The sequence below is a fragment of the Rhopilema esculentum genome, chromosome 14 (genome assembly GCF_057945365.1).
Source record: "Rhopilema esculentum isolate cy_ngs chromosome 14, ASM5794536v1, whole genome shotgun sequence".
NCBI classification, from domain to species: domain Eukaryota; kingdom Metazoa; phylum Cnidaria; class Scyphozoa; order Rhizostomeae; family Rhizostomatidae; genus Rhopilema; species Rhopilema esculentum.
In genome coordinates this window covers 10,598,587-10,626,000 of record NC_142828.1, presented here as the reverse complement: position 1 = coordinate 10,626,000, position 27,414 = coordinate 10,598,587, and the positions used below count along the sequence as shown (strand labels likewise).

Here is a 27,414-nt window from a genome sequence, read left to right as displayed (position 1 = left end):
ACAAAATTCATTGTCGAGGGGCTAATGATCTCTGCATGAAACTTAACTAAAACCAACAAGAGAATCAGAGAAAAGAACATAGTGACATCTGAAACTTCTTTTGTGAACAAGCAATAGAATACCCTTGTGAAAACGAGGTGACGTGACTGTTTGACAAGTAATCTCAAACACTAGGCCTAATCAACAACATCTCCGGTGATAAAATCTTGCAAGAGAAATATGGTGTCTTTTATATGTGATGCCTGTGGTCAAACTGTGAAAAAGAATAAGGTAGAAAAACACTACCAAACAGAATGTCGAAATTGTAGTGTATTGTCATGTATAGACTGCGGTAAGGATTTTCCTGGGGACGAATATGCTGGACACACTAGTTGCATATCAGAAGCTGAAAAATATCAAGGAAAACTTTATCAACCGAAAGAGAAAGCAAATAAAGGAGAGCTTAAACAACAAGAATGGATTAAGGTCACACTTTCTATTGCTAAATGGAGTATAATCAATTTTTCATGCCCAAATCTTAGAGTTAAATACGTCTGTTTTTTGGTTGCTGAATGGTGGAATGCTAATTCTATTTTAAATTTAGAATCATTCTTCCAAAGTGTTTAGACTCAACATTATTTTTAAAACACGATCAAATAAATGCTTTAACATCAAATTATCTATGTTTATCTGAAGCTTTGTTTGGATTGTGCTGTTGGTGTCCAAACTTTTATGGTTTGTAAAGATAGCCAGGCCCCTTGATGTGAGGTTTTTGTAGGGATACCAGAATTTAAGCTGCAGTGCTGCCTTGTGTGTGTGTAGCAACATTTTCTTGGCAGTTAATGTAGTCTACCTAGCATCCTTGGCACCAGCTTTTCAAAGTGTATGCTGTCAAACCTATAAAATATATGCTGTCAAACCTTGCATTTTTGCAAAGCAAGGAATGTTGTGATGCTGTTTGCTATATTGATGTAGGAGGGTGCAGGACAAGCCAATTACAAGCAAGTAATTGCAGCAGTACAGAACTTAACAATCAAGCCATATTGTGGTCACCATCTATTTGAACATGTGAAGATTCACCATCTATTCAAGGATGGTGAATTGATGTTGAGCATGTTGTGGTCACCATCTATTCAAGTTCAACATCAATCTGATTTGCTTCCTTAAGAATAATGAATAAATTCCTGATTTTATTCACATTTGAAATGTCATTTTTGTTCTGATGTTTGTCTTTCCTCTTATTGTAGCAAGTACAACAGGCAGGTGATGTGGCACAGAATCCAAAACTGAAAGGATGCCTTAACAAAATACAAGAGTATTCAAATGTTCCAAGAAAAAGAGCTAAATTTATTGTAAGCTGTTGCTTTTTAAATTTTGTTTGCATTTTAGTTTGCTAAACATCTGATAAAATGAATGTTGTATTGAAACATGTGGTTATGGTAATGTGTGAGAAACATCATGCTCACAGAACAAATTGTTTAAAAGTAGTAGGCAATTGTATGATGTCCAGAGAAATGAAAATAGAAAAAATGTCTGAGATGAAAGGAATGCAATTTTTGGTGACTGGTTGTGAATCTCCATCTATGGAGTTTTTATGAAGAACTTGAGAAAAAATCTACTTAGATGTTCACCCAAAAGAACCAGAAGCAATTCAATATAATGTAAATGAATCCTATGTTAAAACTAATATATTGTTATAAGTAAACTAATACTTAATCTTGCATATTATACTTCATCAGGGTAAAGAAAGAGATATAAGGAGATGCTGGCTTTTGAAAATTCTTTCTGTTTTCAACATTGATTCTTGTTTGATGAATAGCAAAGAAATTGTGTGCCCTGAAAAAGCGAATGGGTGTGGCTCAAAAAGGGAGTGCTTAGTTAGATTTTTTTCAATGATTCAATGATATTGTGTTAAACATGCTAATACTTTCAAATCTAAGAATGCTGAACATGTGCCAAGATTCAGAGATTGCTGGGAGATGATAATTGAATTTTGATAGTTTATATTGTTTATATCTTGATTGTCAGAGAGAGCCATAGAAATGCAAAAAGACCTGTATATTTGTTTCATCGACTACACAAAAGCTTTCGATAAAGTAAAACATGAAGAACTTCTGAAATTGCTAGAATGTTTTGATCTATTTGGGAAAGACATACGAATTCTTAGAAACTTGTATTGGGAACAAACAGCATGTATAAGAATTGGAAACGATAGAAGTAACTTTACCAAAATCCAGAGAGGAGTTCGCCAAGGATGCGTTTTCTCCCCAGATCTTTTTAATATCTACAGCGAGATGATCTTAAGGGAGATAGAAGGCATGGAAGGCTTCATCATTGGTGGGCATAATCTCAATAACTTGAGGTACGCCGATGACACAGTCTTAATAGCCCAATCTGAAGAAAAGCTACAAAATCTTCTGACTAAGGTAGTAGAAGAAAGTAAGAAAAAAGGTTAAATCAATTGTAAAAAGACAGAATGTATGGTAATTAGCAAGCAATCTGACCAGCTATGCAGACTAAAAATAGAGGACACTGAAATAAAGCAAGTAAAGTCATTCAATTACCTAGGTAGCCTAATAACAGACGATGTAAAATGCGACTCCGAGATCAAGCGCGGAATTGGGATGTCTAAGCAAGCTTTTCAGAAGTTAAAGAGAGTGTTGAAAGATAGAAAAATGTCGTTGGGAACTAGGAAAAGGATTCTACGCTGCTATGTTTATTCCATCTTAACATATGGCAGCGAATGCTGGACAATTTCAGCCGGTATGGAGAGCAGGATCGAAGCCGTTGAGATGTGGTTCCTCAGAAGGATGTTGAGAATATCATGGGTGGACCATATATCAAATGAAGAAGTATTGAAAAGAGCCGGAGAAGAAAGAAAGCTAAATAAAATGATTAGAAAGAGACAGGCCGAATTCATTGGGCATATCATGAGAAAAGAGGGTTTAGAAGAGATTATTATCACAGGCAAGATAGAAGGAAAGAGAGGAAGGGGAAGACCTCGGCTGAACTACCTGACAAGTCTCAGCAAGTGGATGCAAGATCAAGTTCCCGAGGAACAGCAAGGAAGGTATAAGGTCCAGAGTCTGATAAGGACAGAAAGTTGTGGAAATCCATGGTCGCCTACGTCCACAAGGGACATGGTACTTAGATAGATAGATAGATATCTTGATTTCCTCACTCGATAAAGTTTAGCATTCTGTTTTTACATGATTATGCAGACTTTCAAGGGAAAAATATAGCAGGGCATGCTAACCACCGCACACCTGAAAACATCCAGGCAGTGGTGGCGTTTGACATTTTTTGGCAAAAATTTATGATTATCTTCATAGATCTACGCAGAAACTGCCAACATGAAAATGCTGACACCAATAATTTTGATGAAATTTATTTCGCTGAATCCTTAGCATCACTACTAACATTTTAACAAAAAAACGTGTCCTGTTGTTTCTGAAGACCTGAGCAAGTCTCTACATAGTTTCATCAGCTTCAATAAAATATCTTTAGCAGAGTCATTGAAAATCTGTCTGCGTGTAAATCTGTGCCCCAAGGGCCCTTGGTTATCAAGCATCAGAGCTATTTTATGTACCTCACTGGCCAGATGTCGATAATCCATAAAGATAATGTATAAAAATATGGGGGTAGACAAATCCGCAAATCTGCTAATTTTTTGTCGCATAGTTGGCAAATCTGCTACTTGCCCTAAATTAGCAATCGAAAATGAAAATCTTATTCACAATATTTAATTTTCCTTATAAAATTCAGGGACAAAAATGTCTGTTATAGTCCTCCGTGTTTGGATTTGTTCACTGAAATGGCCTTGAAAAGGTGTAAACTTTTGCACAAATCTCTTCTCCATTTTTACATCATAAATAACGCATGTTTGCCAATGTCTGTTTTGCTGATGAAAAATAATTATTCTTCTGAGAAATTGAGTTAAATATACACCGGGGAAAAAGTAGACCAAAAAAACAGTGAAAATTTATAGTAAAGTTTGTCATATCGAGGAAAATCATTATGAAGGGACATACAATTTGGTTCAAAATAATGAGAATATGAGGTATTCGTTATTCCGAGGGAATTTGTACAGGGTTCAGGAGAATCCAAGGGGCCAGACAGTTTTTTTATACCGAAAATTAGTTAAAGTCAGGTTTCATATTATTGCGATTCCACTGTAGATTATTCCTATGATTATTTCAAAATCTTGTATTTAATCTGCAATCCTGACAAGGTAATAAGCCTTTTTGAATTGGCATGAAGTATAGTACAAAGGAAAGATAAACATTTAAACCTGTCTCAAAAACCAACAAAACCAATCATTGATAAAGAATTTCCCTCTCAGAATGAAAGAACGTGTGATGTTTTGTACTTCTTGAAAGCAGTAGGTGTGTGCCAGGGCGTGTGCATGCGATCGCATGCCTTTCCAACAAAAACTTGATTATGTGGCAACATCCTTTATTCAATGCTCACAACATTCAAAAGCTTTACATTCCTACCATCAAAAACATCTAATTGTTTGGACTCCCCTAACTTTCTCAGAGGTTAACAGTTGCTGATTTTTAAAAAGCAAAAAGCTAACCAATTCTGATTTATCTGTCTTCTGGCCACTACTTTCAATCAACACCTGGATAAAACTTTTCTGCTTACCTTTGGTCATTATCCAATACTTGTAACCTGTGGAATTTCACACAAAAAGTGCTGCAGTATGCTTTGTTTCTGCAAGTTCTTGCCACCTTCAAAACTGTATAATACCAAAGTCTTATTTGGTTGCCCCTTGTTGCTTACTCTTGTATGTTATCAGACCAATGTTACTTTTAGAAATATTGTATCTTTCAACATAAATGCTTGATGTTGTATGTTGAAAGTCAGTGAATTGTCAATGATCTGAAATGAGAGCTCATATTTTTCTTTCACAGAGTTTTCTATATAGATCTATATTATTTTATATTTCCTCTATATTAGTCTGCTCTCATTTCAGAACTTCTGCAAGAACAGTATCAGAGTGTTTGACCAAAATGTATTGGATCAGTTATGGGAAGCTTTCAATTCGATGAAAAACAAGGTGAAATTGTACTTTTTATTTGGTTTGTCTGGATGTTCTAAAAAAATAGATGATCATATATTTTTAATTCAAAGTTCTAGTCTTCAAGTCTTTTTGCAGAATTTGAGCCTAATTTCTTGTCATTTTTTTCTTTTAGACTATGTTACAATGTTACAATTTTTCTGGCCTGTAACTGATATATATTCTTTGTTCTGTAATCTCTAATCAATTTGTTCTGTAGTCTGTAATTTTTTTGATAATGTTATTGTTTAAATTTTTGTAACCAATGCTTTGTCTTTTGTATCCTTGTATGAATTGTGCTAATTTTTGTTCCTTCATAGTCTAACCTTTTTTGAAGCTTTTTTCTTACACACAAATTAATCATCTGTACCAAGTTCTAGAATAACATAGGCTTATCAGAAACACAAGCATGTGACAGGTAAGGCTACCCAATCAGTGCAGCAAATTGATGTTCACAAAATTGAAGGCAGAATCTGGCATTTCTCAGTCCTTTCAATCAGACAAATGACATGAAATAAAGAAGTCAATAATGTACGATTTAAATGACTTGTCATTCAGGGACAAAAGGATGACCAGGAAAACTCAAAACCAACTAATGATGTATCTGATCAATTGACCAATGCCAAGATATGTGAGCTATCCAATGGCCCAATTGAAGAGAAAACAAAAAATAAATCTAGAAAAACAAACAAGAGAAACAGGGATTGCGAATCAGAAGATAATAGTGTTTCCGTAGAAAACTGCAATGGTAATGAGGAAACTGAGCCCAGTTCAAAATCAAAGAAAAAAAAGTCGAGACACATTGAAAATAACACTATTGAAGAAAGTGAAAGTATCGATGTTGATCTAAACAGTCAGGTTTCTCAAGGTTTGTGCTAGAATTTTTTTTCAGTAATGGAATGTGTCGCTATATGCTAAAATCATGCAGACAAAGCCTGTCCTGTTTAGTTCTGTTCTGTTTTGTTCTGTCCTGTCCTGTCATGTCCTGTCCTGTCCTGTCCTGTCCTGTCCTGTGTTGTCCTGTCCTGTCCTGTCCTGTCCTGTCCTGTCCTGTCCTGTCCTGTCCTGTCCTGTCCTGTCCTGTCCTGTCCTGTCCTGTCCTGTCCTGTCCTGTCCTGTCCTGTCCTGTCCTGTCCTGTCCTGTCCTGAAAACGCAACCGTTTTGTTCCATTCTGCTCTGCTCTTCTCATCTTCCGTTCTTCGGTCATTCGGTTTTGTTTCGTTTTGCTGTTTTTGTTTCTGATAAGACACAACATTCTTGCTGCAGGAAAATTTAGTTGGCAAAAAGCACTCAAAAAAGTGTTGAAAGACGCAGGGGAAGATGGGATATCCATAAAAAGACTTAAAAAGAAGGTATTTGTTAACTATTATCGATTTTCTTAGAGTATCTCAACGTATGTTTCGAATATACCATTATGCATCCTAGTATCGATGCTTGGAATACCGTACCATCTCGAATAAGCGCTCCCCTGCAAATACGCACACATGCTCCAATAAGCGTGCACATGAAAAAGCGCACTTCTGCAAGCTGAGAAAATACGGCATTTTTGTTTTTGTATTAAAACTGAAATTAGTTGGCCTAATCTATTTAAATCTAAACGAATTGAAAGACATTATTGTGATTATGTATACGTATCTCGAACCCCAGGCATGATTCGCCCTTACCAGGTTCAAAAAGCAGGTTCAAAACTTGTACTCGCTGTGTTTAAAAATCAAATGCTCGAATGAAACAATTGTTAATTGTTAATCACTCTTATCCGTGCCTTGGTTGATATTATTTGATTTGCAGCGCAAATGGTGTGATCTTCCATCCAGCGGAATAATATTTTGTTTCAATGAGATTTTATGTGAAATTTAAATCCGCACCTTAAAATTTCACGCTTTTTAAACCATTTTACCTATCTTTGCATACCAAATAGAATAATCAGCCAGTCTGCAAGTTTTGTGGTTATATACTCTTCGGTTACCTCATTGAGTTTGTAAACCGAGATGCATGATAAATGCCATTTTCTCAGCTCGCAGATCTTGGACTGATAGCGGGATGCCATCATTAAACTCAATATTTACTGAAGAATAAAATATTTTCTGCTCCAAATTAATGCAGTGATGTTACCTTCTGAAAGCTTGTTCTTGTATCCACAAGTGTTGTTGATATCTCTGAAGGCGATTTACCCTTACTCGTGAGACCACAAATCAATGTTTAAGACGTTGAGAGTGCAATGAAAATTCTTTTCATAAAATTCAAGAGAATGATTGCTTAACAGCTAGATACACCTCGCTGCAAAAGTGGTATCGTGTTATAAAATGCGATGTCAGTATGCGCTATCTAATTAATTCAGTTCTTAAAGAATTTTCTAAAGTATAAGTGATATGTTTCTAGTATTTGTAAGACAATTTGTTGAATATAAAACCTGACCTGCTAAAAATTTGGTTAGATTTTTCTATATCTTTGTCAGATAATGCAAAAGCAGCAATGTTTAATATAACAAGTAAATCAGTCAAAATTTTTGCTATCAATAACAGCTAATTATTGCTATCTTTTTCTTCACTTTGGTTTTTGTATTTCCTCGAAACCTACTTTTTTGATTTTTCTTTAGTGCTATTTTTGAAAGAGTATGCTGTTTATATCAACGCAATATTGTTATAGAGTTTTCAAAACATTTGATGCTAGTCAGACACGCATACGGTATATTATTAGCATCTGTCTGAAAACTGTTCAATCCTGTGCTTGAAGCAATCGAAAAACCTTCCTACACTTATGTTGAATCTGTTTTTTCTGAGTAATGGTATTTACCTTGTCCGTAGTTATTACTTCTATTGTTTAAGCTTTCCTGTCTCTATTTTTTTATTGTTAAACCTTTTATTGATGTTGCTAAAATAAGAGAACTTAAAATTTCTACTTAACCTATTCTCAATTGCCAGTAATTGTCTCTCCTTGTGCAGTTGTAGGTTAACTTGACGCCTTCTTTCTGCCTCTTCTCTCTGCGCTCGTTTCAACTCTTCTTGCTTTCTACGTTCTTTTTCTATTTCTTTTAACCTTTCATAAGTGATCTTCATGCCTTTTATTTTCAAGCGCTCTTGTTCAACGAGCTTAAGCTTTCTTTTCTCCTCTTCTATCATTATCCTAGTTGCATTAAGCCTCCTTCTCATTTCTTGCTGTGCCGCTTTTATCAAAGCGAGGGCCTCTTCGAATTCGCTTGCTTTCTTCTCGTGCCCATGCTCTCGCAGTGCATCTGCAATTTCAGTAATGTTTCGTTTCTTATCCCGGGTACCCCATGTGCTTGCAACTGTCACTGATGACATTGTAGTGTCGAAATAACCACTATCGCGCTTTAAGAAGGGTTTCAATGGTTTCTGTGACGATTTCCTAGGTTCTATTTTTCTCGAATTGATTACTTCATAGCTATCCTGCGAATCGAAGAACATATCAAGCCTGTCCTTTGCACATTGTAACTGCATCTCAGATTCGCTTTGCACAGATATGTCTCCGACTGTCTGCATTGCCTGTCTTTTTTCTTTTGGTGACATCTTCTTAATGATCATTGTATCTTGTGGGGATGAATTCTCATCTTCGACAAGATATGACGATGATAACTGTGATTTGTTAGTTTCTCCATCTGACTCATCATCTATGGTACTCAGTGTGCCTTTCCTGGTATAGCTCATGCCAAAACTTGGCATGCAATGCTCTTTAGTGCCTTTGTTTATGTGCGAGTTTGGTGATGTAGGGGTATCGTTGATTTTCTGCATTGAAACAGCTACTTCATTATAGTTTTTGCAGTTATTAAGAAACCTATTAACCTTTTCAGAAATTCTAGTCCTACTGTTTAGACGTCTCTGTGTATTTTCTTGTTCGACATTGTTTATATCTGTTTCGGTATTTTGGTGCAACCCTCCGCAAGGATTTTCCCCTCTTTCATCTTCATCATCATCGTCCGTTACCTCTGCAAGACAAGACAATGCTGTTTTTGACATAGCAGTTTCCCCTGTTTTAGTATTGTAATACCTCTCTTCGCCACTGTTGCTTTGAAATAATTTATTGTTGCGTTTTCTGTTGAAATAATTACTTTCAACATCTTTCCCTCTCAAAGTGCTGCACCTTATATCCCGTTTATATGTTCTTTGCACATTACTTATCTTACTATTGCAGTCTTCTAGTTCTTCGTTCTCTTCAGGATTCTTTCCTTTTGATATATTTTTCAATTGCAATCTTTGCTGTTTGTGTCTCTTTTTATTCTCTGAAGTTCTTCGCCTGGTTGACCTTTTCCCCTTTAGTTCTGATGCCCATGTAGTGGTTTCCACTTTTGTATTTTTATCGGCCTGTGTGATTTTCTGTATGGATATTTTACTTAGCTGCTTTCTTCGTGCCATTATTCTGTCATGGTTCGCTTCCATTTGTCGAACTAATCCGAAACCGCTTGCAAATTTCGTTACCGAAGTTTTACGATCCCTTTGCCAGCTCCCCTCTGCAAATGCTTTCTCGATGTTCTTACTGTGCTCTGATATAGTTATTTTCAACTTCAAGTCGCTAAAGTACTCCATATAGTTTGCACTTACTCGATCAGCCTTTAATTCCACTTTCTCTAATGTTTTCCTTGCTGCTTCAACCGTTTTATTGAGCATAAATTTCAACTTTTGTTCTTCCTCTTTTGCTTCATGTTGTGTTGTTCGCCAAACAGCTAACTCGCTTGAAGTTATCTTTGAGGTTATGTATGTTGATAACACCGTTTGTCGTAAGATGTCCCAACATTTATTCGCCCGTATTTTCACAGAGTCGCCTGACACGCTACTTTGCGTTCTTTTTATTTCCATTGTAGCACCTTCTCGTGTTTCCTCTATAAGTTTATATTTACGTATGATTTTGAAGCACTGCTTGTTTTCTCCATATGAAAGTACTGTCTGTCTTTGTTGTAGTTTGATCTCCCCCGTCATTTAAATCCTCATATTAATTTGCAAGATGAAAATGTTCAGTTACCGTACACATGAGCTGATCTTCATAAGGCGTTAATTTAGTGTTGAAGATTTATGAATTTTTGAATAAAAACATTCAATTGAATAATCAACGCAAGATCAATGTTATCTTCACGTTACCTACCAAGCCCTTCGTTTTAAACAACGCGTTGCTTACCATTTCTACTTAGTTCTGCAGATTTGGCTTCTCTGCAGTCCTTGATGTTTCTTTGAATGTGCTAACCAGCCTTTGCCAACTGCTCCCTTTCCACTAGAAGGACGATCTCACTATGTCGGTGAACAATCTTTTGGCGGCAGGTGCTTAGCTGTGAAGCTAGTCGCTATGCTCCTTCCTTCTGAGTGATCAATACATCGAGCACTGTCTCAACAAGGAATAATCCTGCACAAGCTTGCAGACAGGTGTTTGATTATATATAGAACGTGCAAGAAAGTAACCCGCTCCAACACGAAAGCTGTATGATAGTTGTTTCGTAACATAAAAGCCCGAGAGGATCATTGCCTTTTTTGATTGACGTTTCGTAAACATCAAGAGATTGACAGGTCTTTTGTGTCAGTGTTATAGCCACTCTTGTCATCACTGACACCATATAAAGATGGCTTTCATGATTATCATTTCCAATCACGATAGAAATTCAAAGTTCCCCTAGATATATTCACATTTGCAGGTTAAGCCTTTACTTAATTGTAGTCAATAAATTGCATTTTCTTGAAACAAATAGTGTCTTCAAACGTTTTAACCATAATTTTTACAACCAGTGTTTTGATTTGTACTTGCAGAACAAATCTTTCTAGATGACCGACGTAATGTAGAGGTAGCACAAAATCATGGTTAAAATACGGTTTATTAAGCATTTCTACAATGACTGCTGTAGGTCGTTGGTTGGGTTTGACAGAATTGCCAATATTCATTATTGCGAAACTGAAATAAATGCGTCATGCATCGATTCCTCCTTAAACATGACCTCTTGGAGGCCTTTACCTATGTTTGTGTGTGCAGAGCTGTCTTTGTAGCCATTAATTTTTCGTAATGTTCAAATCTCAGTTTTGCAATGATGAAAAGATCTGGGGAAATGCAACTTGGGGCCGTAGAAGAACTAGACTTCTCTTTTGTAGAAGAACTAGACTACTCTTTTAAAAACCCATTATTGCTTTGATTAAGCTGGAACACATTACATATCATTTCACCGCGTGAAGTTTCACATAATTCAGTTTCTATGCAGGCTATATTTAAAGTAATTAGCTAACAAGTTTAGAAAACTTTTTGAGACTGTTGAATTTTATCAGTTCGAGACATTGTTTATATTTCACTGGCATGCATATCTTATGTCTTTCAAAAAGCCGTTTCTATTTGGAAGTAACTATATAACATATTAAGTTGCTAGTTTGCAGGCCTGTTTTATTGTTGTAATCTGAATTTTCAATCAGCAGAAGGTCTCTCGCTTCGTACTTTTAAACCAAATCTAATTTGTTTTGTTAGAATCTAATCATCGCTTCCCTTTGAGCCTCGCTTGTCTTCGACGCTAGGGAGACTTTTCTTGGATTATAAGATTTTAAATTCAGAATTGAATTTCACCATTTGTTCAATGGCCCTGCTACATCACTGGATCAGTTTATATGATCGTTTTCATGATTTTATATTATGTATTTGCAAAACGAATTGATTTCCTGAAAGGTTTGTAGCCTCTTGGCTCCTGGGTTACTTGAATCATTCAGAAGAAATCTAGAAGTCGATATTAAATGGGGCAGTCTTGCTCTCCCTGAGTTGGTTTTTCTAAATATTTTTTTGTCGCAGTTATTCTTGTAATTATCACAGCACCCGCTATTATTATTTTGAACGTCATGGTTGCTGCAATGCCCCAAGATTTTCCAAATGCCCAACTGCAAGCAATCACACGACGACAAAGACCAGGCGAGAGGTTGTATAACGCCAGAAGAATTGGGCCTCTTGTATTTTTAAGCTGACACCAAACTTATTGATGGGTGCGCATTATTTGGCATCAATTAATGAAATCTTAAGAAACATGCATGCACGATACTGAATGACTTTCTAAGAATTTATTTAATAATTCATGAATGTTATGTTAGATTGCGATTTTAACGAAAACTTGACCTGTGAATTTTGTAATGTAAGTGCTTTTGGCGTTACCGCATAGCAATTTTTTTGAGAAATCTATTTACTGCACATGACACCCTTTTCAATGATTTTGACAAAATGAGATCAATTATCTCATCAATTCTCATTTCTTGCATGATAATTTACATTGAATCTCCATATCTAAGATGGAATTAGTTGAATGTGTCGCCCACAAGAAATTCTCATTTCTTTGCTTTGCCGTTATGCGGTGCCCTTTTGCTGTTTGCTAGGTAACTGTCAATAAAGCAAAGGCTTGACTTCAGAGTTACCTTTTAGAACAAAGTGTTCATTCGATAAACGTGCTGTTGTTGCCGCATTTGCGTCATTGAGCGTGTTTGCAACGATGCTTGTTTTCTTCGATGCATGAAGGTATCTCCGTAAAGCTGGAAACACATCCCAGCTATTGTAATCCTCAGTATAAATAAGCAGTGAATTTCCTTCCTAGATATCACCTTACTTTTCAGCACAGAAAGTTTATTCACCAAAATAAAACATAATTTTCTAACGTTTTTACGTTCAATTGTGTATTGACAATATCTATATCGGTTTTTTTTTCTTGTTTTGTGTTTTTTTAGATTTTTGTTTTTCCACGATATGCAACTGTAATGCGCTTCAATTAACGAAGCTAGAAGATCTTTAATGCCTTGCCTTTAATCCATTTCAAAACACCGGACATGTTTTGTATAAATAAAGCAATTTTTGCTTTAATACTGAAATCTGCGATAAAGAAAGGTAAGGGGAAGATCTTAGTGCAAAGGAATAATGCAGAAGATTATGAAATTCGATGTGCTAACTTTGATCGCTTTAAATCGAATTTAAGACATATATGTCCCACAAGGTTAATTAGCTAGTGGGACCATATGTAAGCGCATTCCTGTCATCTTTCAAACAAGCTGCTTTCGAACGATTGTTGCACCTAATGGCTTTGTAGAACCATTTAGCTCTTCGATAATATCTTTGATCTATTTACCTGAATGTCGAAAAATCCCAATGCCTCGGGCTATATCGAATGAAAGTATTCATATTAAAGCCTTTATCGGGGAATCGGGAATTAAATTTAATCGTTTGCTAAATTTGCTTTGTTGCAAAATCTAAATTTTTGCATTGAATTAGTTATCATAATTAACCTCTCGCGTTCAGCAACAGCCACAAAGCGTCACAAAAGCGCTTGCTAGTTTATATTACCTTGTTCTCTGCCACTTCTGACTCCTATGTTAAATGCACGTACTCATTTCGATCGACCAAAATAATGCTTGCAGTTTTCTGCTAAAAAAGAACATTTTGTTTTATTTGTGGTTTACTGGCAGTGTCCAAGACCAATCTATCATTGCTGGTTTTTCACCAAGTTGTCTTTTTGCAGGTTATTACAGAGTACAATGCCCATGGGACAAATCACCAAGCATCGACAACAGATCAATGCTCAGCAGTGTTCAAACAAAAGCTAGGAAAATACAAAAACGCCAAGATTGTCAAGGAACGTGTTTTCTACAAGAAATAGAGCATGTTTAGCACAAAGTACTTGATTTTAGGTATTTTTATAGTTAAACCTTTTGGTTCAAATAGTTTTATTAAATGTTTTATAAATTAACCTTGTCTTAATCTTTTTGAAAGTTCCTGCTAATCCTCTTTTTCAATAATAGAACTTCCATCTGTTTTTGGCAGCCACTTGATTTTCTTGGCTGTGGAGAGCTTGTTCTGTTTTATAAGATTACTATAGATTTTATCCAACCTTGATATTATCAAGAAATTTTTGCTTTGAGCTTTCGTTCTGAAATGGTTTCAGAGGAACAGGACCCGCCCCCGAATAGAAAGTGCACTTTGGGACATAACGAAATGTGCCAGCCATACGATTCTCTGCTATAAACATCCCAAAACAGGGGGCAACTGCTGAAAAATGAGACACAAATATGCAAGATAAGGCTTAGCAATATTGTCATAATATTCTAAAGAATGTGATGTTACTGAGCCTGAATATTCTTATATACGATATTCTTGTAAGAGTGTATCTACCAGAAGAAGAGCAATACTATTAGTTGTATGAGTACATATTACTCAGGGGCAAATCCTATTCTGGCTCCCGCTACCGCAGTCATTGACTAACGCTCTCGACCTTTTTGTCGACTTTTACTCAAAAAATAGCCAAAGCAGAAGACAGAAGTCTGCTGCAATTACTAAATAAAGGCAATTTTGGCGGACAAACATGTAGCAAATTGCACATGCGATACTTATCAAAAAGTCGAGTAGCAAGTCAAGCAGCAAGTCGAGAAGTGGCCAAACGCTCTCTACAACGGTCGAGAATACCTCTAAGTGTCGAGCACGACCACCCGAAAATTTTAACCTTATTCAAATTTGACTCGACAACGCTCGACAATGCTCTAGACGCTTAACATCACTCGACCAGTTTGCCAAACGCTCTCGACCGACGGTCCAGGGGGACTCCCATTATGGCCGAACAGGGGGTCCAGTCGGGGTCAAAGAGAGCCAAAGCTAACATGTTAAAAATTTTCCCTGAAATGGTAGTCTTTTTTGACAATAACCCTGAAATGGTAGCATAAGAATCGAAATTATGTCCTTGGTGGCATCCATTTCTTTGGGTTCGCCTGGTCCTACATTGGAAAATAAATTCGCCATTGCCTGTTAATGATAAGGGAAAGATAAAATCTTGTTCATGCTCTATGGTAAATCAAAAACTAAACCAAGCAGTTGTGTTATTATCGAAACTGGGTCATTTGGTAGCGATTTGGTAAGACCCCCCCCCCCCCTTAATATACCCCTTGGGAACAACGGCCGAGCATTGCTGAATGAAATGTCAAGAGCGTTTGGTTGGGGCTTTAAAATGAGAGCCAGGAGTGTAGATGAGGTCAAATTTTTCCTAAAACTAAATTGTCAAAGTAGCGATGCTATTACCAAAATTTCTAACAAGTTTGGTTCGAGGGAGCAATATCCTTCCCCTTACATTTTCTTTGTCCCAGATTTCATTGTTAGAGCAAAAATTGCTTTATTTATGCATAACATAATCGGTGTTTTGAAATGGATTAAAGGCAAGGGATTAAAGATCTTCTAGCTTCGTTAATTTAAGCGTATTACAGTTGTATATCGTGGAAGTACGAAAATCTAAAAAAAATCAAGACAAGACAGAAGGTCGATATAGATATTGTCAATACACAATTGAACGTGAAAACCAGGGGCGTCGCGACTGGGGGGTTTGGGGGCTGTGACACCCCTTCCCAAATAGTATCTCAATAGGAAATTTCAAGTAAAGTCCGCTCGGTGGAAGAAACGCTTTAGGTATTTCAGAGGCCTTTGTGTCATAAAATCAATAAAGGATCAAGCAAAGGTAGTTAGTTAAAAATGATATTCCTTGATATGTATGATGGTAAACAAACTAATGATTTGAAGATTGATTGTTGGCAATGAATCCAAAAATCCAGGCCCTCTTTAGGTAAATTTATGCCTTGTGTCCATTTCTCCTAAAGTTTCTCAGTAGAAGCGTCGACTGCAATTCACTATGAGCTCCATATATTTTTAACATTCAAAAGGCATGCTAAGATGGAAAGAGGGATCTAAGTTGACAACCAGTGCTGCTTCTTGCCTAGTATTAGAAGTAACCGACAAGCTGATATTTTTCAAGACCACGACGAAATTGCTGTTTTTATCTGCTGTAAAAAATTTTATAAAAATAATAACTTTCAATAGGATTAGGAGGATTGCATTAGTGAAATTTGCTTAACAGACTGCATTTTCCAGGGAACTAGAAGCTTCAAAATTCGAAATTTCCCTACTCCTTCAGCGGCAACCATTGTCGCCTCAGGTAGTAATTATATCCTTGCCTGTCCCGACATAGAGATTTGAGAAAACTATTAGGAAAGTCCGTTATTACCATATAAAAATGAAATTTGCGAATTATATACAGAGTTAGATTGACATGTATTGCAGAGGTTTATGACAACATCTAAAGAATTTCAGGCAATAATTTTTTAATCAGGTAAATTTGTAGTACACATCCCATTCCCCCGCAACGAGGCTTGCCTCGCGACGGCTCTGGTTAAAACGTTAGAAACTGCTCCAAGCCATGTGTCCGTGGACGATACAATGAGCAAAAAATGTGTGACAAAAGACCCTCGCTTGAAATCACAAACTATTTTGATTTTCACATGGCAATGGGTTGTTTGCGAAATGGCGCGAAATTTCCTTCGAATCTTTTTAGGAATGTGAAGCCTCGTTATCAATTTTTGGCCTATTTGCAAAAGGATTTGTAAACTTTGCTTCACTTTTTGGAATTATTGCAGTTTGCCAAAGAATTATGCTGGTTTCATATTCTACGAGAACTGCTTTGGGCAAGTGTGCAGCTTTCAAGCTAATTTCAAGAAAAATAACGGCCCTCCCTTGCTCCTGCAACGTTACAACGAAGTATTGCCACTGGTACTCAACAAGGCCGAATGATGTCGAATTTACGTCAGAGAAATATCCAAACTTAAAGAGAAAGGATTTTTCAAAAGTAAGGATATGAGTGGGTAACACTTTTTCAATTTTTTCTGTAATTATCGCGAAAAAGGACATGCTAAATGGGAATGGAGATCGGTTGAGGGGGAGGGGGAGGGGGTTTAACTAGTGGTTAACAGAAGGAAACAAAATTCCGGAAGTTAAATTGTAAATATTTGGTAATTCTGCATATGGATAGAAATATTCACAATGATTAAAGACCTATATATTGCTTACCTTTGTGTATATTGACATAACGTCTTTATACAGAGATCTTCAATAATGAAAAATCCATATATTTTTGTATATAAATTACAACTGCAAAAAGAAAAAAGGGTAAGCTTTTTTGTCTGACATTCCCCACAGCATAAAGCGTCAGAATACTGGTCTGGAAGAACATGATGAAAATATATACCCAGTTGTGGAACAAAATAATCAAATCAAAAAAACGCAAGCACAAGATTGGTATGGTTGGCTAATCACAGCCATGTGCCTAAAGAAAAATTACCACTGGACTCCACCAAGAGAGAAAACAAACAAAACCATGGATTGGTACTAACTTCCTTGCGATTTGAGAGTCAGTTTCTTTGCTGTCAATTCTTATACTGTTTACAGCAGTAGGAGAGCCCTTCCATCCATTCAAAAGGATTGCGTTCCTACCAGCCAAAAAAGTTATGTTGTTTATGGATTTATGTGCCAGTGTGATTCTGGCTATGTGGGACACACAACCCAAAGATTGGGAGAAAGGATAAAACAGCATGTTCCTTCCAACATAAGAAATAAAACTGCCCCTCAAATTGAACAGCCTCCTCTGTGGTTTTCATCATGTGGAAATTTGACTCTCTTGATGAAAGTGAAGCTGGCCACATGTCATTTTTTTGTTTTTATTTTTTCTTTTATTTTCTCCTCTGTGGTTTTCATCTTGACTATCTTGTAGGTCTAGAAACACTGTTAAAACAAGTGATTCTACCATTGGTCAACATCTTTGAGATAACCCAGATTATGCTTAACTCTATAATAACGACATGTTTCGGATAATTGGCAGAGCCCAGTTTTGGAATCAATTTACATACAAACAAAAAAGCAAGACAGAAGGAGTTTGTTTACTCTCTTGGATTCCAGTGGTAATTGTTCTTTAGGCATGTGGCACTGATTGGTCAACTATACCGATCTTATGCTTGCCCTTTCTGATTGGTCTATTCTGATCCACAACTGGGTATATATTTTTCATTGTGTTCTTTCGAACCCTTAGGGCCTATTGTGGTATGGATAGGCTTTTCGTTTACACAGGACCTGGGGGATGCGATCCAATTTGGATCTTCTATCTGTACCAATTTGAGATCACTTTTGAAGATGGTCCCATTTGGATCCGATCCCAAAAAGGTCTAGTGTAAATGGTTGGGATCAGATCCAAACAGGTACAGATACAAAATATGGCACAAAATGTCCTTTTCAAGGTATTTTGTAAGAAATTTATTGTTTCAAATCTTTTGACTTGGTTTATCCTTAGCAATCAAATCTATTTATCAAAATGTCATTATTTTCAAAATGAATAAAGTGGTTGATAAAGGACCAAAGAGCAATTGAAAGTATTTTGCAAGATGATATTATAATGTCATTGATTGATTGCATATCCTAGTAGTTTGCCAGGCCACTGTAGCAGCCATTTATGGAACTTACTTTTGATGATACTGATCTGATGAAAATATTAATTTTCTCTTTCAATGTGATTTCTGTGCTATATATCCTGATTTAATTTCGGTGATATTTTAAACATTTTGTTGCCATTACAGGTAAATCAAAGTGACATGATGTTTTTTGATGAATTATTGCCTGGAAGGGTTGTTACAGATGAAGATGAACTCTTAAACCACAACACTGACTGGCTGCGTATTGTTCGGTAAAAAAATAGACAATATTTTTCTTTAAAATATTGATTGATTAATGCATCCAAATAAATCATCCAAATTACGCTGATTGATTAACTTATATTGGCACTGAGCGCTGAATTGTCTATCAAAATAACTTTAAACGTTTGCAAGCAATCGTGAAAGCCAGAAAGGTCATTAATTTGTTAATTTGGGTTAGAATGGCAGTACCACACGATGTATAGCTGTGGCTTCTGATTTTCTAGAGCAATCATTAATATCTGCTCTAAGTGTATTTTGAAAAATTATGTTCTACTTCACCAATGTTGGTGTCATAAGTCTTTTCCACATCATCTGCTATGTATAATGATAAGCGTTAGTATTTTATTTGCCTAATTTTACTATTGGTACATTTGAGATCTTGTTTGTTGAGAGACTGAGTTGTGTCTCTTGAATTTTGCAGAGGTGCTAGCAAAGTTTTGTTGAAGCCAAAGTCCACTGAAGAGGTCTCCAAAATACTTTCATATTGTAATGAAAGAAGGTAAGTTTAGAATTTTGATGATCCTGATAAGAGTTTAGTTAACTGGTAGATCTGAACGCTAAAAATAATATGTTATTATGAGAAAGAGAGTCGAAAGAGAGAATTTTTGCAAATATTGCTTTTGCTCAAAGTGGAGAATTTTCCTTCCAGTCCTAGAGTTTTTTTTACAATGGCTCAAGAATAAAAGTTAGGTATCAGTATTATAAGCTTTTGGTATCTTTGTTATTGTTCTTCAAGGCAATGCCAGCCACTAGGCTACACCTTTCTACTGTAAGAAAAGCAAGCAAATACCAATTTCACCAATGTGGAAAACCTACAACTAATTTTCGATAAAATAGCCAGTTTCAACATCCCTTAAACACATCATAAATACCACTTTGCCATAACATGACCCCTTTACAAAATTATAAAAACGACGTCAATCCTCCCTGAGAATGGGGTATTGTAACTCCCAAGACCCCCCATGGTGCTGCAATAAATTGTTACATCTATTATTCCTTCTTCCCTAATAGACAAGGCTTCTATACAGAAAGTGTACCATGATATTTAGCAACACTTGCCCTGTTGCAACGAGAAAGTTTTTGGTAAATAGCGAATATCTCCTGCGTTTACGAAATATGGGCATTTTCCCAAACCTAGGGTCACAACCAATTTTGAATCACGTGCACTGCGGCCTTTACTGCACCTACCCTTATTTTACTTCAAAATAATATGATTCTTTAATAGTTTAGAAGTTTTTCAATGCAATCTGATAGCAGATTATATCAAATCTTAAAGTGATATGTTCAAAATATGGAGGCCAAATTTTAATCAAAGCCTTTTCGGTAGAACTTTCTTTGTCCCTTATTTTACCTTCGCGCAGATTATAATGAATTTTTTGTTTTTACTAACTTTAAAGCACATGACATGTAGGCCAAAGAGTTTACTGAAACAGGAGTTCTGTCAGTTACAGTTATTCCCAAATTTCATATACTTTTCCAGCTATCGTATATCTAGTTTTTTTATCATATCATATCTCTGTCCTCTCCGTCACTACTATATTCTCTATCATGTCCTTGCGATTTTCGGCAGCAGCACCTTTAACCTAATCATCTTCTTCTTAATTCTCTGCTTCATCGTCAGGAAATACGTGTTCCCAACGAACTGCCGAAAACAAGAGGAGGGGGCTTCTGTTATCCTTCAATAGTTTGTGATGTTTCCTTTTTTATTTTGCTAGATAATTGACGAAAACATATAAATCAACTCTCTCCAAAAGCCTCTTTGATACAGTTCCAAGTTTGCCAGATTCATGATACTTTTTACTCAGCACTTGTTTATACTTTTTATTTTGAGCCTTTTTGTTTTCCTATTAACGTGACGAGCATCACATTTGCTATAAAATTACTGGGCTTTGCACGAACTATTCCATCTAATTCTTTACCTGCCTCTGTTTTTTATGATTTTTCCATGCTTACACATCTCTTGGTAAATTTTGTCTCAAATTTTCTATAGCCTCTGCTAACTTTAGATACTTTGCTTGCTATTCGTACGGACTTGCAGGATCAACCCTTTTAATCGTCTCAACACCTCCATTTCTATTTTTCAAGTAGTTTATCCTCCTCTCTTGCAAGTACCTAAATGCCTCTCTGCACAATCCCTTCCGCAATTTCTTTTACTCTCTTGCTCCTTTTTTGTTTTGCTGAATGAAACTTTCAGTTGCTGCAGATGAAGCCCGACAAGTTCTGTTTGCTATTTTCTTTCAAAACAGAAGTTTTGCAATGATTAAATTGATAACCAACTAATTTCGTACTGCTTGCAAGTTTAGTCTGTGCTCAAGACCGCTAGCTTGAATTTATCAGACTCCCACTATTTTTTTAGATTGGCAGTTGTACCTCAAGGTGGCAACACAGGCCTAGTCGGTGAGATTACAAGTTCTATTTTTGCAGATACTTTGACAAATTTTAAATGCACGTCAAAAAATTTGACTGCATTATGCTTTCCGTTGGTGTTATCTTTGCGTATATTTCTGTTGTACAAGAAAATTGTAAAATGTGAGGATTTTTGAGGCCAATTCCGACAAGGAAAATTATATCAAATTTACAGAGACGCTCGTCGGCAAGATATGAAGTGCAGTTACTGGAAAACTGTCTTAAACACGCAGATACATGCAAGTTGCCATTCTATGCTATGATTTTCTGACCTTGAACACTATGCCAAGACTTAAAGTGAGGAGAGATTCATGTCATGAGAAATTCATGTCAATTGATTACTCTTGAAGAAAGAACCATTCAAGACAAGATACTCTATGGTTTTAGTAAGTGTTTATGCTTGTCAATATTTTGTGACTTTGGTACATTTTTTTGACAGGTGGAAGTGTCCCCGTCTTTGATGAAATCATCATTTCCACTTCCTTGATGAACAAAATAATTGACGTTGATGAAACTGCAGGTAAACGGATGATTATACCTCCAACATGCAGATCGTGAGTGGTAATTTAATGATTTTCTTTAATACGATTATATAAAAATGGTTTTTGCTGATAGCAATGGCCCTGTTACACGCTCTAACTTCAAAATCCTGACGATTAAAAAGAAATTTTTTTTGAACACAATCCAAACGTTGAAAATTAGGACAAAAATATTTCATATTAGATAGTAAATCACTTATTTGTTGATGAATGAGTTTTATCCCAGGTATTCTGGTTTGCCAGGCTGGCTGTATACTGGAGGTGCTTGATAATCATTTAGCAGAGCGAGAATTAATGATGCCTCTTGATTTAGGGGCAAAAGGAAGGTGAGACACGCTTATTCAATCTTGCCTGTTCATTTGTATTTGCCGTGTAATTTTAATCAGGATTGTTTGCATTTATGCAAAAATTGAAATTTGTTCAGCAATATTGACGTTGATTTGCAGCAACGAAATTAATAATGTTGATTTTTCTCGCCTTTTTGGTAATCTTAAACCATAGCCGGGGCTTAAAGTTTGTGCCATCAAGAAAAGAATTAATTCCTTTGGTTACAACTAGAATTATATACAGATCAATTCCATAGAATAGAATATGTAGCTAAACCTTAAAGAAAATGAAGCAAACACTAAATTTTGCGGCTCTTTTTACCACCCACAATTGCAGGAATTTCCCTGTACGCGAATTTTTAAATTATTTGCAAACGTTTAAAGATTTGTTGAGTGTATTTCAGATCAAATTAGAACCCTTTTTTAAATCACAGCTGTCATATTGGCGGCAACGTTTCTACAAACGCTGGTGGTATACGACTTCTTCGGTATGGCTCGTTGCATGGATCTGTGCTAGGAGTTGAAGCAGTATGTCATGTTCTCATTTATTTTTTCTTGCTGGCTGCTTTATCATCTTCTTAGGGAATTGCTGCAAAATTTTTATATTGATTTGTCATTTATCAAAGTATGTTAAGACATAATGCAGCATTTGTTCTGACGCTGTGACGTCTGACAGAGTCAATACCAACTGGCTATTAAACAATACCATAATAATACCTATTGAACATTACCTATTGAACAATAAAACAATACCAACTGGCTATCCACATATCCACATCTATGTCCACTATATAATTCCTTAAATTTAGTATATAGGTTTATTTCCTAACGTATAAGGGATTTTCAATATTCTGACGTTTCATTGTCTTGCTCCTTCTTATTTTCCAACGAAAAGTCTAAGTGATATCAATCTTTGCATGTTTTCTTTCTTTTTTGAATTTGCTTTTGTCTGGTCACTGCACAAATCTTAATACTTCTAGTTGAATCTTAGAATCCTCCTGTTGTACACACTAATTCATGTAAAGCTTTCCCTATACGGCATCGAGCAATAAATAACAGACCGTATAACAGTGATTTTCATTGCTAGAGTCTATAATCACCTTAGAATGTCTTGTTACCGAAAGCAATACGATCTCAAGATTTTTGGTACCGATAGCTAAACAGGGGTTTTAAAATAATGGTATCTATTTAGACGAAGTGGTGTTTATTTTTTTTATTGTAGGTCATGCCAGATGGAACTATTCTAGACTGTTTATCAAATCTACGCAAGGACAATACAGGTGCTGATGTTACCGAGGAATTTGATATAAAAAACGTGTAAGGTTTCGTGAGAGTCTAGGGCTGAAGTTCTTAAGGAAAAGAATTTCGATAAGAAATATAACCAGTGTATGTTTTAATGGAAGTGACTGTAATTAGATTTTGAATTTTTTGCACTACAGATTCTTCTACCAAAGGTGATAAGTCACTGCTATTGAGAATAAAACTGTTCTCTAACAACGTGATAAAACCTTTGCAAATTTAATGAACCTTTGGTACTTTTTCCTAATTTCTAAAATTCCGACAAGAACATTAACTGTGAATGTGTTTTGGCGAAAGCATTCTGAGTTTATTTCGAAAAAAAATTTACTTTCTTTGTCAAAACATCTCTTTTATGCTGCTTGCTCATTTTTTATGTAAAAATAAACATTAAGTTTTTCACTATTTTATTCAATTGCAGACTTTTTGCTCAAGTTCAGAATTTTGATCTTCGGTCTCGCCCTTAATGGGGCTTTTGCAAATACATGCAATTGTTATGAACTTGCAGCTGACTTACAAATCTTAACTGTTTTAAAATGCTGTTTTATCTTTTGATATTGCTGTTTAGAGGGCATTTAAAAATGCTGAACTATATACTGTTCATAAATTTGCAGTAAAGTTTGTTATGCATCGTTTCCTTAGGCTATGATCTGAAGCAACTAATGATTGGTTCAGAAGGAACCCTTGGTATCATCACAAAGGTTTCAATCTTGACACCCCAGAGGCCTAAGGTATAGAGATGGACCCCTTCGATTTCCAACGCTATTCTGTAAACTGACTAATTCATCTGACAACCATTGATTTTAATTTGATTAAAGCATATTTTTGTTCCAGGCTGTTAATCTTGCTTTTCTTGGTTGCAATTCATTTGATTCTGTACAAGAGATCTACGTTAGAGCAAAAATGATGCTTGGTGAAGTACTGTCAGGTATTCACCTGTTGCTATTTTGATTGTGGAAATGATTTATTTGTTAAAAACTTTCCTTGACCTCAACATTAACGTTGTATATGAATAAGGTTTTCTGTTAACAGTAAGCATGAATCGCATTGAGAAATATAAGAAAGAATTGCGTTTTGTGAGTTGTAGATATCAAAAGAAATCATTTTCCGTTGGTTGGTTTTTGAATAGAAAGTCACCTGCCCGACCCCGAGGTTATTCTGAGCGACTTTTGCAAAGTAATCTTCAGCTGCTCTTCAACACCCACAAGTCCCGGACTGTTCTCTTGAACGATCACAGGTTTTTGCTTCCTGGGTTATAAGAGCAAATCTACTGATTGATCTGATTTCTAGATTCTCTCCGGAAGGCTATGGGATAATAACCAGTTGAAATGTCTTGCATTGACCTACAACACAGTGCGCCTTTGACGTTTCCCAGTTTCAGATATTGCTTATCAACAAAACATGCCGCGGATAGCTTTACAAGACCTTTAAGCAGCGACAAAGACATAGAAATTCGAACGTCTTGAAGCACGAACAGTAATTATGTTTGTACGATTCAGTTCCAAGTGTGAACACAACAGAACTAATTAGCATTATAAGAAAATAGAAGAGAACATCTTTTTGAACTTATTGCGAAGCGACAGAAGAGTGAAGTTTATATATTTTCAGAATCCGGAAATGTAGTGATTCGCTTACTGTGCCTATATTCATTAAATTACCCCTGCCATTAGAAGCTGCATTGTCTGATAAAATATTATCGATTTTGATATATAACGCAACCACAACAAGAGATATAAATGCCGTGAAGATCTGAAATTTGTGTTGTTCTAATAGATTAATGCATATTTTTTTGACTCTTTTTTAATACATTCAAAAATCTCGTTGCTCATAGAGTACTGATGCAGAATTTTAAACCGAAAGATCTGAGCGATTTAACAATTTGCTACTTCTAGTTTATTTTTTAGAATCTTCATGCCTTGTGAATTTCCATCCCTTGTTAATACAACGGGTTATAATTTTGGTTACTGTAGATTGTTGTAAACTGGCTGAAAATGTTTATCCTATTCTTTTTAGCATTTATTAAGGGCATCTGAATAAGCACATATACAAGTCATTTACATTTACTCTGTTGGTAATTGTTACATTTTGACCTGTCACTCCACGTAAGTGTTTTTATGTGCTTTTTTGTTCTTTAGCTTACGAGTTCCTGGACGAAGAAAGCATGAACTGCGTAAGAAGTAACCTGAAATATAAAAACCCAATCGGAGAATTTCCATTTTATGTTTTGGTTGAAACTTCCGGTTCTAATGCGGATCATGATGAAGAGGTAATTCTGCATGCGCAAACTTAAAACTTTTGCTTAATGCTTATTCTTTGGTTTTTGTTTGAGTAACTGTTTTGCTGCTCAGTCAATTCATATTTGAATTTTTAAATTCAACATCCTAAATTCTTCATCGTACAGTATAAACACTACCTTTTTTGCAGAAGCTTAGTTTGTTTCTTGAAGATGTACTTTCTGGAGGGACAGCTTTGGACGGCACAGTATCAACAGATTTAACAAAAGTTGGTTGAATTTTCAGCTTTTAGAAAAATCTATAAATAGGCAACCAATCATGATAGAGTTCCTTCCTTTTCTTCCCAGACGTTACATACATTATGACACTGCCAATTCAAATTGAATGGCATCGGAAAATATTTTCAGAACACTGGGACACGTGTCCTTTGATTCATTATAAACTGTTTTATCCTTTAGTGTTTTCATTGGATTCTGGTCCTGAAACACAAGGAGAAAAAATTTTGTTGCCAAAAAGAAGTTTTCAATAGTATTTTCCACAATTGACTGAAAAACATTTTTCATAAGATTATTGTTTTTTGTTAATTTACATTCTGTGATCCCGATGTATACCTCTCAGACTGTCAGACTCGTATAAATCATTAAATGAAGAAATGATTCATAGAACTGACCTCAAAATCGATGAAAAAGACAATCCTTGACCTTAATCTTAATCCTTGCTTATCTGCTAAATCCAAAAAATAGCCCAGGTACTTCTTTTTATAGCATAATGGCGTTTTTCTTAGGTTAAAGAAATTTGGAGGATTAGAGAGAGTATCGCGGAAGCTTTGATGCACGATGGTACCGTTTATAAGGTAATAGGATATATTTTTCTTTTTTCTTCTGTTCCTCTAGAAAGTACCATTGAATACCTAATTCCTAATATTAAGGACCTAATTTATAGAAAATCTGGAGAATTATTTTATATTCAAGGGGTTCTAGGAAATCGTTTGAATGGTAAAATTTTCAATATTATGGAAAATTTTATTCCTTCTAAATTGCAATCTGATTTAAACGATACATGTAAATTGTCCTTGACTTAGCAATTTCCAAACATTAAAAATAGGGTGGGTTCTATTAATTTTCAGGGGTGTCTATTTTGCTCGATACAGTATGCCTGTTTAACTATTGTTTAGACGACACTACCCTTTTCATGCTGAGCTGCCATGAACACATAACACATAAAGGCCTGTTCCTTGATAAAGTCTTCAAATTTTATATTTCTACGATCTAGATATCAAGCAGTCTAAATAAGAATGAACTGTTTTGCTATTGCTTTACGGAAACAGAAAGTGTGAATGTTTTTTCGTCGGTGTTCAACTTGCATTATCTTAGCAGAGTCATATTTACCATTCAGCTCTAGTAATACGTTGGAGAGTCACGTACAGTCAATTACCGTTTAAGTAATGTATCTAAATTGTTTATGATAAAGAAGTTCCAAGTGCAGCAAAAGCCAGAATGTAAACAAGCATCCCTGATTATCTGCCATTACAATCGGCTGATAATAAACATTTTTCTTTTTCGTACAAATATCTGTTAAGACCGACGGCTTTTGATCGGCTGTTTATTCTTCAACCAAGTATCTATCTACAAAAATACATAATAAACTGCATACAGGCGGCAAAAATATTATTTCTTTATGTTAAGTATGTCTAGTAACCTAATACTGTAGTGTTTCTATAAATCAAAGAGACATTTATCAAAACTAGCTTAGCCACTAATCTGACATGAATCGAAATTCCTTGAACCGGATAGCCAAGCAAAAACGAGAAAAACAAAATGGAAATGCAATAACGCTGTATCTAGAAGTTTTTCTTCTTAGCCAATTTTTACAATGCTATCAATTTTCAACATTATCAATGTTTCTGGTTGTTTTCTTTGGCGTGACACCTCCATCTTTTTTAGTATGACGTTTCATTGCCCTTGTCTTGTCTGTATGAACTCGTGGTCGACATGCGAAAAAAATTGGCACACCAAGCAAAGCGGGTTGTTGGTTACGGTCACCTAGGTGATGGTGAGTTCCATAGTAACATTAGT

General features: G+C 35.7%; 2 protein-coding genes across 3 annotated transcripts in view; both read left to right on the top strand.

Moving 5' to 3' along the window:
- Nucleotides 1-219: 219 nt before the first annotated feature.
- Nucleotides 220-13,734, top strand: LOC135696008 (cell growth-regulating nucleolar protein). The gene is made up of 6 exons (XM_065215266.2): nucleotides 220-465; nucleotides 1,227-1,331; nucleotides 4,958-5,041; nucleotides 5,600-5,909; nucleotides 6,309-6,394; nucleotides 13,507-13,734. The coding sequence occupies exons 1-6, from the start codon at nucleotides 220-222 to the stop codon at nucleotides 13,642-13,644; spliced, it is 969 nt and encodes a 322-aa protein (XP_065071338.2). The 3' UTR covers nucleotides 13,645-13,734.
- Nucleotides 13,735-16,198: 2,464 nt separating this feature from the next.
- LOC135696048 (D-2-hydroxyglutarate dehydrogenase, mitochondrial) overlaps nucleotides 16,199-27,414 on the top strand; it is a 13,613-nt gene continuing 2,397 nt past the window's right edge. Inside the window, exons 1-14 of one of the 2 annotated variants that reach the window (XM_065215316.2) lie at nucleotides 16,199-16,644; nucleotides 18,422-18,528; nucleotides 18,960-19,037; nucleotides 20,895-20,935; nucleotides 21,384-21,464; nucleotides 21,710-21,809; nucleotides 22,244-22,337; nucleotides 23,032-23,089; nucleotides 23,748-23,836; nucleotides 23,940-24,033; nucleotides 25,241-25,371; nucleotides 25,530-25,607; nucleotides 26,124-26,192; nucleotides 27,283-27,391. In XM_065215316.2, coding sequence (XP_065071388.2) covers nucleotides 16,450-16,644; nucleotides 18,422-18,528; nucleotides 18,960-19,037; nucleotides 20,895-20,935; nucleotides 21,384-21,464; nucleotides 21,710-21,809; nucleotides 22,244-22,337; nucleotides 23,032-23,089; nucleotides 23,748-23,836; nucleotides 23,940-24,033; nucleotides 25,241-25,371; nucleotides 25,530-25,607; nucleotides 26,124-26,192; nucleotides 27,283-27,391 — 1,324 coding nt within the window. In that variant the 5' untranslated portion in view covers nucleotides 16,199-16,449. Of the gene's footprint in view, nucleotides 16,657-18,421; nucleotides 18,529-18,959; nucleotides 19,038-20,894; nucleotides 20,936-21,383; nucleotides 21,465-21,709; nucleotides 21,810-22,243; nucleotides 22,338-23,031; nucleotides 23,090-23,747; nucleotides 23,837-23,939; nucleotides 24,034-25,240; nucleotides 25,372-25,529; nucleotides 25,608-26,123; nucleotides 26,193-27,282; nucleotides 27,392-27,414 lie in introns of both variants that reach the window. The other variant, XM_065215317.2, reaches the window with a different exon arrangement.

What these genes read in the sequence shown, in the direction of transcription:
- LOC135696008 (XM_065215266.2), top strand. Translation starts at nt 220, where the DNA reads ATGGTGTCTTTTATATGTGATGCCTGTGGTCAAACTGTGAAAAAGAAT. An exon ending in TCAATTCGATGAAAAACAAG is followed by an intron (nt 5,042 to 5,599) that starts GTGAAATTGTAC and finishes CTTGTCATTCAG; the next exon opens with GGACAAAAGGATGACCAGGA. An exon ending in TAAAAAGACTTAAAAAGAAG is followed by an intron (nt 6,395 to 13,506) that starts GTATTTGTTAAC and finishes GTCTTTTTGCAG; the next exon opens with GTTATTACAGAGTACAATGC.